Source organism: Acomys russatus, chromosome 24 (assembly GCF_903995435.1).
Source record: "Acomys russatus chromosome 24, mAcoRus1.1, whole genome shotgun sequence".
In the NCBI taxonomy this organism is placed as follows: Eukaryota; Metazoa; Chordata; class Mammalia; order Rodentia; family Muridae; genus Acomys; species Acomys russatus.
This window is the reverse complement of record NC_067160.1, coordinates 55,167,352-55,181,312: the sequence shown is the minus strand read 5'-3', so window position 1 is coordinate 55,181,312 and position 13,961 is coordinate 55,167,352. Positions and strand designations below refer to the sequence as shown.

Sequence of the window (13,961 nt, the reverse complement as noted above, 5' to 3'; positions counted from 1 at the left end):
CATGGGCCCTGGGAGCTGGGCCTGCCCGAGCAGCTTAGCGAGCAAGAGACACAGTAGTCGTGCCTCCCTACCCTCCTCAGCACTGAAGCATTGAAAGGCTGACTGCTCTGGTGACAGTGTATGTAGGGGAGGGCAGGGTGTGGCTGGCAGGCCGCAGCTGCTGGCCATCGTTCCTGTAGAGCTCAGGCATGAGGACCTTCTGTCACTTTCGGAGATAGTGAAAAGAAAGGTTCAGAATGGTAGAGTGTAGTAGGATTGTTCCAGGCTGCCCCTTGGCCTGACTGAGAGCAAAGCCCTGTTCTCTGCATGTTCTCCACCTGAATTCATGGTGGAGTGACTGAACCATCCAGGCACATTCTGGAAGACTCGTGTTGCGCATCTATGCTTTCCTGGGGGGCACGGCTGACATAGTGCCTGCTTGCTGGTCACTGAGACAAACATGGGTAGCGTGTGACGGGCAGGCTTCCCTGCCCAGAGTGACCTCAGCACTCAGCAGATGGTAAATTGATGTGCTCAAGAGAACCAAGTCATTCATTTATTTATGGGGAAGTAGGGTGAGTGGAAGAGACTTCTTACCTGGAGTGTCGGTCCCCAGGTGCTTTGGTTGGCATCCCCAGAAAATGTGGGGTCCAGCTGAGGTCGCTGAGATGAATAGGATAAAGACATCTTTAGGGTCTGGGCCCTGCCCTAGAAGCTAGGTGGGAAGGTGAGTTGCCGTTGGAATGGAATAGGTCTGGCTGTGGAGGAAGAAGGCAGGACCAGGGATAGCATCCAAGCTGAGGTGGGTGTCCTCCTCACTTCTGCCGTGTTCAGGTGATGCACAGCAAGGTGTCGGGTCCAACAGGGAAGCGACCTCCAGTGGGTTTGGGACAGATCAGGTGTGTTGGCATCTCAGGAAATCTAGTGTGTGGGAGTCAGGTGTTGGCCACAAGCACAGCATGCCTTCCACAGGGATCTCCACCCATGACACCTGGGCACATTGATTCCCTTGGACCGTAACCGCCAGGCAGCTCATAGTTCGTGTCTCCAGGATGGGTGGGAAACCTTCTGTGAGAAATGACAGGATCAGGGCTCTGTGGATGGTCTGGATGGCAGACCATCTGGGAGGAGGACTTAGCAGAGAGGCTGCCTACTGTTGGCTTCTTTCATTTTGGAGGGAACCTCTGTCTCCTAGTAACACAAGCCCCACCCCTAAGGAGCAAAGGGAGAAAAACTGGGAAGGCTGGAGTCCAACTTGGGCTTCCCCTGCCCAGCCTCTGCAATGAGTTCACTCAAACCTCAGAAGTCATGCAGGTGTGCAAGTGTGTGTGTGTGTGTGTGTGTGTGTGTGTGTGTGTGTGTGTGTGTGTGAAGTTGGCTCCAGGACTCATGGAAAGAAAATATTTCCGCAGATCCTGCCGACATTGGTCCACCTTGACTTCCTTCCATGCCCTTCTTTTTCCTTTCCACTTCCTTGGTGCCTCCTCCGAGCTCAGGCCTTGGGCAGGACAGGGAAGGGAAGGGCATGGCGGTGTCCACAGCGGCCAAGTGTGCATACCTTATGCTCGTCATTGCCAAGTGGGCATGCGTTGGTATGTTCCTCAATGGTCCTCTCAGACCCTTGCACCCAAGACCTCCGTGAAGCCTGAAGCTTCAATAGAAAGTGTTGGTGTGGGAAAAACCCAAGTTCCTCCCAGAAGGGGAGGTACCTCTGGGGAAGGGATAGGAGAGTGGACATGGTGTGGCACTTCCTCTCCCAGTGTGGCCAGGGGTGCCAGCGCTGGGGCGTTGGTGGAAATACAGGCCTGAAGTGTCTTTCTTCTGTGTACAGTGGGTTTTTCATCCTGTTGAGCCTCCTGCTGTCCAGAGTCCGCTCTCCTTTGGCTCTTGAGCCAAGCAGAGCAGTCTCCTATAATGCCAACGTGGGCATACTCACCCCATTTCAGCCTAGGGGAGGTGGTGCTGGTTGTGGGAGCAGACCCGAGCTACACCCTCCCCACCCCCCACCCCCCACCCCTGGGCCTGACTGACCCGCCCTGCAACCTGCTCACTGTAGGATTATCTCTGCTTCCCTGTGGTCTCAGGTTAAGTCTCTCACAATCCCACCTAAGCACCTGGATCTCCTGTGAACTTTGCAGGCAGTGTGTATGTATGCTAATGTGGCCCATGAGGGTTATCTTATAGACTTGGGAGGGGTCACACTCAAGCCTGACCTAGCCAGAAGAAGGAGCCCTTACACTTCAAGCTCCAGCTGGGGGGCCCATAGGGTGGCAAGAGAGCTGCAGCCTAAAGCAGGAATGCCAGGTCACGCCCTTAGCGCCTCCTGAATGACCCAAGTTGTGGCTCTGAGATCATCTCTGGCCTTCTGTGAGGTAGGAGGGCTGCAAAGGCCGCATTCAAGATCCCAGGAAACCCTCCTGCCAGGGGCTGCTCCCTTGAGAGCATTGAGAGCCTGAACTCTCTATCCCCTCCACCCCCAACACCCTCCCACCCCTACCCCCCACCCCCACACACACAGCAGGACAGCACACCTCCACCAGGGGCCTGGTTCCAAGACAGACACACACATGCACACACACACAGGGAAGGTGCTCCCCGGGGACGTGGGGCGGGGGGTGGGGGGCGGGTACTGTTGTGGGCTCCTAGAATGCCCTTTCTGTTTGGGGAGGTGAATCCTGCCTAGGCCCAGTATACTAAATTCCCTCCTTGTGCCTCGGGTGCTGGCTAAGTGTTTTATTCCAGCAACCAGAGACTGTCCTTTGCTCCACTTCCCAGAGAAGACCCAGGTTTGCCAAGGCTACCCCTCACTTGTTATCAGGGCTGCCCTGGCCTTTTGCTCCCAAGGAGTCATGAGCCTAGGAGGACTGCTGTGCCCTGTCCATGCTGCCCTCAGTTGCTCTCTCTAGAAGAGGAGGTGGGTCCTCTTGGGCCACTGGTGGGACCTGTGTAAGTGACATCATCTGGAGGGAAAAGAAAGAAGTGAAGCATCTGTCCTCTGAGCTTAGCTGTGCCACTGCCACTGAGGGAGGGGGCCAAGGCTCTCAGTCGCCTGTTGGTCCTGATTTGTGTACACTCTGTTCCAGCCTGCGGGAAGCTGACAGGCATAAGTGACCCAGTGACTGTCAAGACCTCTGGCTCACGGTTCGGGTCCTGGATGACAGACCCGCTGGCCCCAGAAGGTGATAACAGGGTAAGTGTCCCCTAAGCTCTTAAAGGACCTAAAAGGCCTGGTCTCTGTCCCTCACCCTAGTGCCAGCCATGTCTACCTCCCAGGCAGACAACTTCCAGGGGGGTGGAGGATGGGGGATGGGTAGAGCCATGGTCTCTCAAGGGCTTCTTCAAAGGAAAGCTGGTAGAGGACGCTGTGCTAACAGGAGTGACTGAAGTGGGATGGCGAGGCTGCCCATTTGAGGATGCTGGTGGCAGTGATGGAAGCACGTGTAGCTCTGCCCAGGGGCTGAGTAGGTAGGTGCCCAGGCACCTCCTGTGCTGACCGCTCCGGGTAGCTCCCATCGCTTCCCTTGCTTCGGGGATGGAATCTATTAGGCCTTTCTTGTTTTAATGACAGCTGATTTGTACTCATTTACCATTCCTTTCATGGCTGATGGAAGCTCTGTGTTCCCTTTTGATTTTGAGAAGAGGCTGGGTTCCTTTTTCCTGGGTGTTTCCCCCCTGGGCAAACCTCGGAAAAGAAAACCGAGCAGCCACCCGCGTTTTTGCCTACTTCTCCTTCCTGTGGTCTCAGCCCCCTTAGGAACTGGGCATCTGGGAGTCAGAGGTGGGGGTTGGGGGGTGAGGAGGGCATCCCCTGGATGGAGGAGGCCTGTAAGGAGCAGTTAGGGTCCCTGGTCGAAGAGAAGTCGTGCGTCTGTGAGTCCTTTGATGCCACGCAGTGCTAAGCACTAGGCTCTTCTTGTCAGAGGTTTGCAGGAGAGTGGACAGACACACTCAGAACTAGAAGCTTCTGCCTGGGCCCAGAGGACAGAGCCTGAAATCCAAGATCCTCTGAGCTTTATCACATCTCTCCACGGCAGGCAGAACAAGACCAGGCAGAGCAGACAAAGGGAGGGTGAGAGACCCTCTAGACACGTCAGCTTTATCAACCAGTGCCACTAAGGCCCCAGCTCCTTCACATGTCGGACGGCTTGGAAGGCTTGCTGTGCTGGCCCGAAGACACAACAGGGTCAGGGATGTGCAGGCATAAGCTATCTGCACAGTTTCCCGGATCATGACGGTAGTCTAGTTTCTCAACGTGCTGATTTGTTTTCTGTTGCTGTCATAAGACAGTTTGATCAGAAAGCAACTTAGGAAGGAAAGGGTTGGTGTTATGTTACACTTCCGGGCCACATTCACGACTGGGAGGGGTGGAGTCAGGCAGGAACTCAAGCAGGGACCTGAAGGTAGACCTGTTTGCTGTTCCTCAAAGCATTACTTCCTCCAAGGAGGGAACTCGCCCACAGCCAAGAAGTTACAGCAGGAACCATGGGGCATGCTAATTGGTAGCTTATGCTCAGCTGGCTTTCTAGCAGAGCTCGGGACCACCCGCACAGGGGATGGTGCCGCCCACAGTGGGACAAGCCCTCCCACCACTTAAGGCAATCAAGACAGCCCCTCCCAGGCATGCCCACAGGTCAACCTAATAAGAGTTATTCAACAGCAGCACTTTGTTCAGGTGATTCTAGGTTGGATCAAGTTGACAATTAATGTGTTAGACAGTTAACACCAACCGGGACATTTAGGTTGTGCTTGTACCCACGTGCCACCAGAAACACCTACCTCTGCTCAGACTTTGGTTAGGAACACCACCTCACTACAGTGTGGATGACAATGGCATTATGAGGAGAAAGAAGGCAAAGATAGGAGATGCTTAGGAAGCCCAGGCCAGCCTGCTAGGCTCTGTCCCAACCATGTCATGTCTAGCTCTGGATTGAAGAGAATGATACAGCTACATCTAAGACATGCGTGAGTACACACACACACACACACACACACACACACACACACACACACACACACACATGCATGCACACACACCATGTTCTCTACATACCACCAGGGCCTTCCAGGCTTCTGAGAACTGCTAGTCTCTACTCATGCCAATGGGCCATGTTCCTGCCCATGGTCCACAGAGGCTGGTCCTTGGTATCACTAAATCTGTGAGAATCTGGGCTGAGGTCAGCCCACCCACAAGGGACCTCTCCCCACAGCACAGAGCAGGAAAACCACCATCAGCCCCACACTGGCTAGCCAAGATCGAGTCTGGAGCCTTCTGACGTTACATGCATGTGCCTCGGCTACTAGGATACATGGCATTGCAAGGATGTAGGTTCACAAAGCTGTCGGGACACCCATGGGTGCTGTGACAATTAGGTATCTATTTTCTGCTTTGTGACTGCCTTCCAGGAGAGGAGGCTCTGGTGACAGTCCAAGTAACAAGAAGAAGGAGGGCCCGTCACAAGGGCTGACAGCAGGGAAGGGGCAGGACCCTGGCTGGCAGCAAGCACACAGTATTGGGTGCTGCTCTGGGTATTTGGTTCCAACCATTCTGGACCACGTGCTCCCCACGGTGGCCCATGTATCCCAGCCTGCTAAGTGACATGTCGCCTCGTGCTACCATTGATCAATACCAGCAGTGTTTGGTTTGGTTTGCTTTCTTCCAATCTCCCATGCACTTTTGATCACATACTCATGGGAGGCCAATAACTTGACACACACACACACACACAAAGAGAGGGGGGAGGGAGAGGGAGAGATGGACGGAGGGAGGGAGGGAGAGAGGGAGGGAGAGAGGGAGGAAGAGAGGGAGGGAGGGAGGGAGAAATTGATGTTGGCTTTAGAACAGGCCCCGCGGAGGGTTGTGTTAGAGGGATGGGGTAAAACAGAGGAGAGAATCGCATGGGACCCATGAAGAGACCTCAGGAAGCTGCAGAGTCCCCATGTTAACATATCTGCTGAGGGGCCATGCTGGGCTAGCTCAGTCCCCACTTGCCTCTGTGTAAACTGTTAGAACTAAATTAGCTTGGGTTACCTTTGCACGGGCCTTCATCTGTCCAGGTGCTGCGCTCAGAAGCCTTACTCAGCAGCGAGCCACAGACCCTCCGCCCCCACCAGAGAAGCCAGGCCCTTTACACCAGCTTTGGCAGGAGCTAGCTGTCGTTCTTGTGTCCCGGATGGATAAACCCCTACCACCCTACCACCCTACCACACCTCCAGCCCGCTGGAGTCACAAAGATTTCATTCTGGAGGCTCACGGTCCACTTGGACTAGGACAGCCTGACAGAGCCGTGTCCCACCCACCTCCCCTTTCTGCTCCCTTACTTGTGCCCCACCTCAGGAGTCCAGTCTCGCTTACACAAGACATCAGAGAGGGCACTCGGGTACCATGCTCTCACCGCCCCCAGGAGGCTCATGTTCAAAGGGGTTGCGTACCACTCCAACCCTCACTTCCGCTTTGTGCTCAAAGGCTCTTTCCCTTCATTTTAGCAGCTTCAAAACCAGCAGATGATCCTTAGAACAGAGGGTGGGATTATCCAGAATGCTTTAGATTATGCAGATAGACTGGTGCCTGCAGCTCTGTCTGCTGGCAGCTTAGACATCCCTTCTAATCCTTTCTTAGTGGGAGTAGGGACTGGGACACTCCTGGGGTGGCTGGCATCCTGCCACTTCCTCCTAGCTGAGGCTTTCTCCACCCCTGCACTATCAGCTCCCTTTAGAACACCGTTTCCAAGGCTGAATTCCTTGATGTTAGCAGTTTCAGGAGGACACTTGTCATATGCTTGCCAAGCCAGAGAGAAGAGCAAGACTAAAGCTCTGTTACTAAGAAAGGCCCTTAAATAGCATCACCCAACTCCTCCCTACACTGGGAGATGCTGGACAGAGCCCCGGCAGCAGCTCTGCCCTGGCCGCCTTCGTCGCTGAAAAGCAACAGAACTTAACACAATTAAGCAGACCTCCCTGGCTTTGGTTTCCTCATCTGAGAGTAGTAAAAACTAGCAGCAGGGGTACAACTTGGTGGTGTGTAAAACAGCTCAGGGAGCCCCAGAGCCTCAGAAACCTCTAAGCAGGCAACCCAGGCCCTTGACATCCCCCACAGGAGAGAATGACAAGGTTAACAAGTTGCTGATGAGGCAGAAAAATAAGACGCACTCAGAAGCAAGCCCAGATGTGAGAAGGACACCCCTGTGTGCCTGGACAGCGGCCACACATGTGATCTGGGGACTTGGAAACTACTAAATCTGTACCTAAGTTTGGATGTTAACATATGTGAGTGCACTCCTGTTTTCTTACTGACAAGAGTTTGTGCCCTGAAGAGCAGATTTTTTATAGGCCCACCGTGCAGCTGGAGAAGGGTGATATGAGAGATAGAACCAAAGTAGTCCCTTCTCGTCCACGGGTCACCATGGGGTTGGACTTGAGCGTGGCTCACGAGCTATTTTTAACAATCTGGCTTGTGAAATTACTTATGAGAAGGAAGTGTGCATGTGTCTCTTTTGTAGGGTGTCTAGTCAGTTGTCAAAATTCTCAGGGGTCAGCTATTGAGGGACAGAAATCAGGACCAGGGAGTAAGGGTGGGGTGACTTTTCTTCCACTGGTCCCTCTGTTTCCTAGCTGTGTGCCTTGCCGCAAAGGTACTTAGGCTCATCATAGTGCGTGATGACATTCGGTTGTCCTCCACATAAGTCGTGCAGTGGTGTAGGCATCCTGACACCCTTGGCTCTGCCCTCCACCGTTAGCTGGGCATCCCTGAGTCTAGTTGGAAAGGACCATTGATCCTTCTAGGGAACATGAGAGCCACATCTCTGGTGGGAGCCACCAACTGTCTCCGAGATTACTTCCCAGGGACAACACCAGCCCAAGTTAGCTGAATTTGGTCTAAACCATCGGGCCTTGAATATTCAGCCTCCAGAGCCCACTGCCCTGGTGTAACCCAATCTGTGTTTTCAGAAAGTTCTGTGCCCTGTGTCTGCTTTGCCAATGTATAGGAGAAGAGACCACATAAAAGTCCTTAGAAAGTGGACATTGGTGTCAGCTTCTTACACACTGGACCCAAGAAACAGAAACCAAAAAAAAAAAAAAAAAAAAGAAAGAAAGAAAGAAAAGAAAAGAAAAAAAAGAAACAGAAACCAATCACTAGCTTCCCACCATGGAGGCCCCACCCCAAAGCACCAAGGAGGGGCTTGCTTCAGAGCAGACAGGGAGGGCTAGTGGAAGGTGGTAGAGCAGAGCCTGCACGGAGATGGAGAGCCCCCTGTCCCTGGAGGCAGCCCAGAGAGGGGAGTAGTGGGTGCCCAGCACTCCCCCACACACATACACCCCCCCCAGAGACCAAGGGGTTATCTGTATGTGGTCTGATACCTCGATTCTAATCCATGACCCACATCACTGAGGGATGGTCTGAGAGACAGTGGGGATGATAACCTCAAATGAGACCCTGCTGTTGTTGGCTGTTGTTTTTAATCTCATTAAAAAAAACAAAAGGCACATCTGCTTCGGAGCATCTGAGCGATGTTTCAGGAACAGGGGTTTTGTTTGGTTTGTTTGTTTGTTTGTTTGTTTGTTTTAACAAAAATGTCACCACCAAGCCTGAGAGCTGCCGAAGCCCTAATCCCTGCTCAGCTTCCCTGGATAAAGCTTCTGTCTTAAAGCCAGGCGGACACCATCACCAGTCTTGTCTTCTAGCCCCTCCCCTTTCTCACTTGCTACAAAATTGCTTCAGGATGACTAAAGGTTTTTCTTCCAAGTCTAGATTGTTCTCAGGTCAACTGGCATGCAAATAGTCACCGGAAACGGCTTCCTTTGTAACCCTTCAAAATCAGGCTGCAGCTGAATTTGTTACCTCATTGCTTTTCCAGGGCTGTGGCTGCCTGCTGCTGGGGCTGAGGCTGAAAGGCCCACATTTCAGTCTGAGAAGTGCTCTCCCCCAGATTAGCGAGTGAGCAATTGCCCCGCCCCCCTCCACAGCAAACCAAAACCCTAACAGGGACAGTGACTCAGACTGTCATCAGTAACAGCCTGGTGAGGTGGAAAGGACTCAACACGCAGTGTCCCATCAGCACATTGGAAGGTGGCCCTTCCCAGTGACCTTGAGAACCAGTTGTCCTTGCAGACAGAAGCTCCTCCTCTGTGTGTGTGAGCATCTACCTGGCAGCTGTACCCTTTGCAAAGCTGACTCCGGCATTGAGGCTCTGCTTCGATGACACTCCTTTCTCCCAAGCCCTGGGCCACAATCCAATACTGAGCAAACAGATGTAACCATTGTCCCGTAACATGGTGCCATCCAAGTAGAAAGGTGGGGACATGGTGGGGGTTTCCCAGTCCACCCACTGTTCTATATTGTATAGACTGGCTGTGGACCGTGTTATGTCTGAGAACCCTGACTGTCCCTCCACTGTGTCCTACCCTTCCCAGGAATAAGGAAATAGGCCTGAGTGGGAACCAGGGGGATGTTCAGTGTCCCTGAGGGTAGGGCAGGATGCGCTATAGATTTGATGGCTCTTCTAAGTCTTCCTGCTGTGGGACATTAATCAGGTCTGCTCTCCCCACAGGTCTGGTACATGGATGGTTATCACAACAACCGCTTTGTCCGTGAGTACAAGTCCATGGTGGACTTCATGAACACGGACAATTTTACCTCGCACCGTCTCCCGCACCCATGGTCGGGCACGGGCCAGGTGGTCTACAATGGCTCCATCTATTTCAACAAATTCCAGAGTCACATTATCATCAGGTTTGACCTGAAGACAGAGACGATCCTGAAGACCCGCAGCCTGGACTACGCTGGCTACAACAACATGTACCACTATGCCTGGGGTGGCCACTCGGACATCGACCTGATGGTGGACGAAAATGGGCTCTGGGCCGTCTACGCCACAAACCAGAATGCCGGCAACATCGTCATCAGCAAGCTGGATCCTGTCTCCCTGCAGATCCTGCAGACCTGGAACACCAGCTACCCCAAGCGCAGCGCCGGTGAGGCCTTCATCATCTGTGGGACCCTCTACGTCACCAACGGTTACTCGGGGGGCACCAAGGTCCACTATGCCTACCAGACCAACGCCTCAACCTACGAGTACATCGACATCCCCTTCCAGAACAAATACTCCCACATCTCCATGCTGGACTACAACCCTAAGGACCGCGCGCTGTACGCTTGGAACAACGGCCATCAGACCCTCTACAACGTCACCCTCTTCCACGTCATCCGCTCCGATGAGTTGTAGCTCCCACTTTCCCAGGAGCCAAGGGTCCAAGTCCTCACCCCGAGGACACTCCCGTGAAACAGCGGCCAAAATGATCCCAAGAATACTAAAAGTCCTGATTTTGAGAAATCAGCGCAATTCTGACCCCATGGGATGGTGTCACCTCTGTGTTCCTCCTGCTCGTGCAGGCGGCCACAGATTTCAGAAGAAACCGCCATGTGTGTGGATGGAACTGCAGCCCAAGGCTCCCTGGCTGTCTACATCCCACCCCACCCCCCCCTCTGGTCAAATAACTCAAAGCAAGGCGATGACTGTTGGCCCCTCTCACCCAAGAACAGCCCACTGTTAGGATTGCATGGACATTTCCTTAGGTTGTGCCCAGCGCGATGGTGTGATGGCCACTCTCCCCACCCAGAGCCTCCAGCCCCTGCGGCGCTCGGTGTAGGCTGGTTCGGCCCACGCGCATCGCAGCTGCCTTTTTCTTGACTGTGTGTTGTTGTCTCTTAGATTAACTGTGCTGAGACTCCCGGTAGCTCATGGACCCGTGTCTAGTACCTTCCCGAAGCGATGGTGGGCGTGCGTAGAGTGCAGTTGCCGTACCCACGTTGTTGAACTTGCGTACCCTGTAGCTTAGATCGTGAGGTGTCCGTCTGTTATCCCCCCAAGGTGGTAACTCCGTGTGTTCAATTTATGCAATGAATGTTGTCATGCAATGCTGTAGTTTGGATTGATAAGTGGATGGTTTCTGTTTCTAAAAAGAAAAAAAAAATCAGTGTTCGCCCTTATAGGAGACATAGTCAAGTTCACGTCGCTAATAACCCAGTGGAATTTTTCTCTTGTCAACTTATCTGAATCGTGTAGCCATGGAGGGGAAGGGTGCATCTTGGGAAACTTCAGTTTCCGACAGGAAGGAACTCCCCAAGGGCAGCCATGTGTGGAAAGGTCATTTTTTTTTTTTTTAAAGAAAACAAAATAAGTAAAAGAGGGCAACTTTGTACTGTTCAGTTATCTAAGGAACAATAAAGATATTAGGAGACATCCTGGCTTTGCTTATTGCTTCTGACAAGAGAGATGTGACGGGCACACCCGGCCTTCCGTAGCTCCCTTCTAGAACGTGAGACTCATGACAGAGAGGGGAGACTGTGGGCCCCAACCTCCTACTTTTCCTAAAGTCAGAAAAGGCTTGGAGTTTCTCCCACCTAGGGCTGCCCGGCGGGGAGGGGGGCGGGCGGGGGACTTCCAGCCTTCACCTACCTCTTTCCTGGAGCAGGCACCCGTGTGAGACAGCCCCAGTGCCACTGGTAGTCACTAGGCAAGACGCCATGGGTGCTGATGAGTCCATAAAGGTGAACCCATGCCACTTCCGGGCCAGCCGAACACTGAGAGCTGCCACAGATCTAGGGAGAAGGTGCCTAGTGCTCCCTGGGACCCCAAGATCTGTGTATGTTGGCAATTCCAAGGAGCTCAATATACAGATACTGTTCTAGAACAGACAAGTACACCCCTGTATCTAAGAAAGCCCTGGGGTTCTTATAGGACAAGTCACAGCCTCAGGCCGAGAGTCTTTCTAGAATGTCCTGGACTTTAATGCCAGCCAGAGAAGTGCTGGCATGAGAGGAACCCTCGCTGCCCATGGTGTCATACATGCTCTCAGGTTTGACAAGGTGGCTGCTGTCTGCGTCCTGTGTTGTGGGTTCGGGTGCACTAGCTATCGCCTCTCACCTTACTTCCACAGTTCGGCACCTGTCACCTCACTCAGGGTGGACAGTGGAGACATGGTTCAGAGTGCATGTTCACCAACCAGTGAGACCAGTGAGCAAACTAGCCTTCCATGTTCCCATGCATGCCCTGGGACAGCAGCTGGTTGGTCTCCAAGCAAGACACTGACGGCACTCAGGGCAAGCTGACACCTGTGATGTTCAGCTGTGCTGTGGAATTGATGGTCTGAGGATGTCCAAGGAGAGACAATGGTCCTCGTGCCTACACAGAAGTTGCCATCACCGCCATGATGAGGAGCTAGAAGGAAGTAGCTATGAGTAATTAGGGACTGTGTCCAGCTTGGTGATGCTAGGCCCTTGGCAATAGAGCAACAGGGTGGTGCTGGGGATGGATCTGGGAGGCTTCTGGAGAGGTAGTGAGTGCGCATCATCCAGGCCTGACATAGTGTTCCCAGCCACTGCTACTCCTAGACCACACCCTGGACCCTGGTCCTCTTCCTCAGCAATAAGGTAGGCTGCTGACATAGGTGACCTATCTGGTGTGCCCAGCCTTTTGACATTTTCACACAGTGTTATCTACAAAGGTCAAGTTACGAAAAAAAAGAAATCACATAAAAAATATCTCTTAATGTTTTAAAGTAAATTCATGATTTTGTTTTGGCCACATTCATAGCTGTCCTTGGCCAAAAGTAACTGAACTCAACCTACAGGTTAGACACAGTTTCCTGTGAGAGACAAGATCTGCTTTGGCCCTCCCTCACTGTGGTCACCAGACCCCAGACACGGGGCCCTAGCATCTTCCCTGACCATGTACCTTCGGGCCTCAGAGCCCACCCACCACCACTCAAACACCTCAGCGGCCTCCCCTCCTCCCCAGCCGCTGAAGAATCTTCCTCCTATGGAGCCTCAGTCCTCCTGTGGCTGTTCCCATCCAACATATTCTGGGATTAAGAAAAGAAGGAAGGAAGGAAGGAAGGAAGGAAGGAAGCTTTTCTTTCTTTTTTTTTTTTTTTTTTTTTTTTTTTTTTTTTTTTTTTCATGCAACATGGGGAATTTTTATTGTTTGCCGTTTTTTAGATTTTTTTTATTAATTTATTCATATTACATCTTGATTGTTAGCCCTTCCCCTGTTTCCTCCCATTCTTCCCTCCCTCCCATTTCTCCCCTTCTCCCCTCCCCTATGTCCGTGACCTAGGGAGACCTCCTCCCCCTATATATGCTCTCAGAATATCAAGTCTCTTCTTGGTAACTAGCTATCCTTCCTCTGAGTGCCACCAGGTCTCCCCATCTGAGCTTTTCTTCTCTTGCTTTCTCTTCTGCCTGGGACTTCACAGGCTCCACCTCAAGGTGACAAGGAGGAAGGAGGGGCGAGAAGGGCGGGGCGGGCTGGCGAAAGTTAATTTTTAATTACAGCCTCATTAACTGCGCAGCTCCCTAAGCCAAGTCATGGCCCCCGGGTCACAGCTACGAAGGAGCTTCCAATTAAAACTTTCAGAGGCGAGAGGCATTTTTCATACTTTTATGTTTACAGATTATCTTGGGGGAGAGACAGCATCCAGAACCCCACCTCCCACCCCCGTGAGACACAATGGCTGCTTATTCATCCAAAAGCCCCAAGTTTCAATAAAGCTGTCGCTCTGCTCATCCCTGATTTGATGGAGCCCTGCATGCACTCCATCAAACTAGGACTCTGTGGTCACGGGTGGTAAGGGTGGGCTGATTTCTGTGTGATTTCTCTTTAATGACACAGTAAAAAAAAAAAAAAAAAATTCACAAGTGAGCAAGAGCCCGTTCTGTGAGTCACTGCGCGACGAAATAGGGATGTGACAGGGCCACATGGATTTGCTGTCTCAGACAGTGTATTTGCTAGGGAAAATATTCTGCTAGGAGATTAAATGCGTAAGAAAAAAATGGCTCCATCCAGAAAGCAAATAAAACAACCCCTGCCACTAAATCTCCCGGATTCCAATAACGGGCTAAGCCAGCCAATAGTCGAGCATCTGTGGGTGAATTTTCTTTATTAAAAGTCTGGCCTGGGATCAGAACCCTGCCATTCTTTGAGAAG

At 52.4% G+C, this 13,961-nt stretch overlaps 1 protein-coding gene across 2 annotated transcripts in view; it reads left to right on the top strand.

Annotated features, from left to right (window-relative positions):
* Positions 1–11,134, top strand: part of Olfm1 (olfactomedin 1) — a 38,259-nt gene extending 27,125 nt beyond the window's left edge. For both annotated transcript variants that reach the window (XM_051167009.1, XM_051167008.1), the window contains exons 5-6: positions 3,063–3,169; positions 9,525–11,134. In XM_051167009.1, the coding sequence (XP_051022966.1) occupies positions 3,063–3,169; positions 9,525–10,199 (782 nt within the window). In that variant the 3' untranslated portion in view covers positions 10,200–11,134. The remainder of the gene's footprint in view (positions 1–3,062; positions 3,170–9,524) is intronic.
* Positions 11,135–13,961: the final 2,827 nt, after the last annotated feature.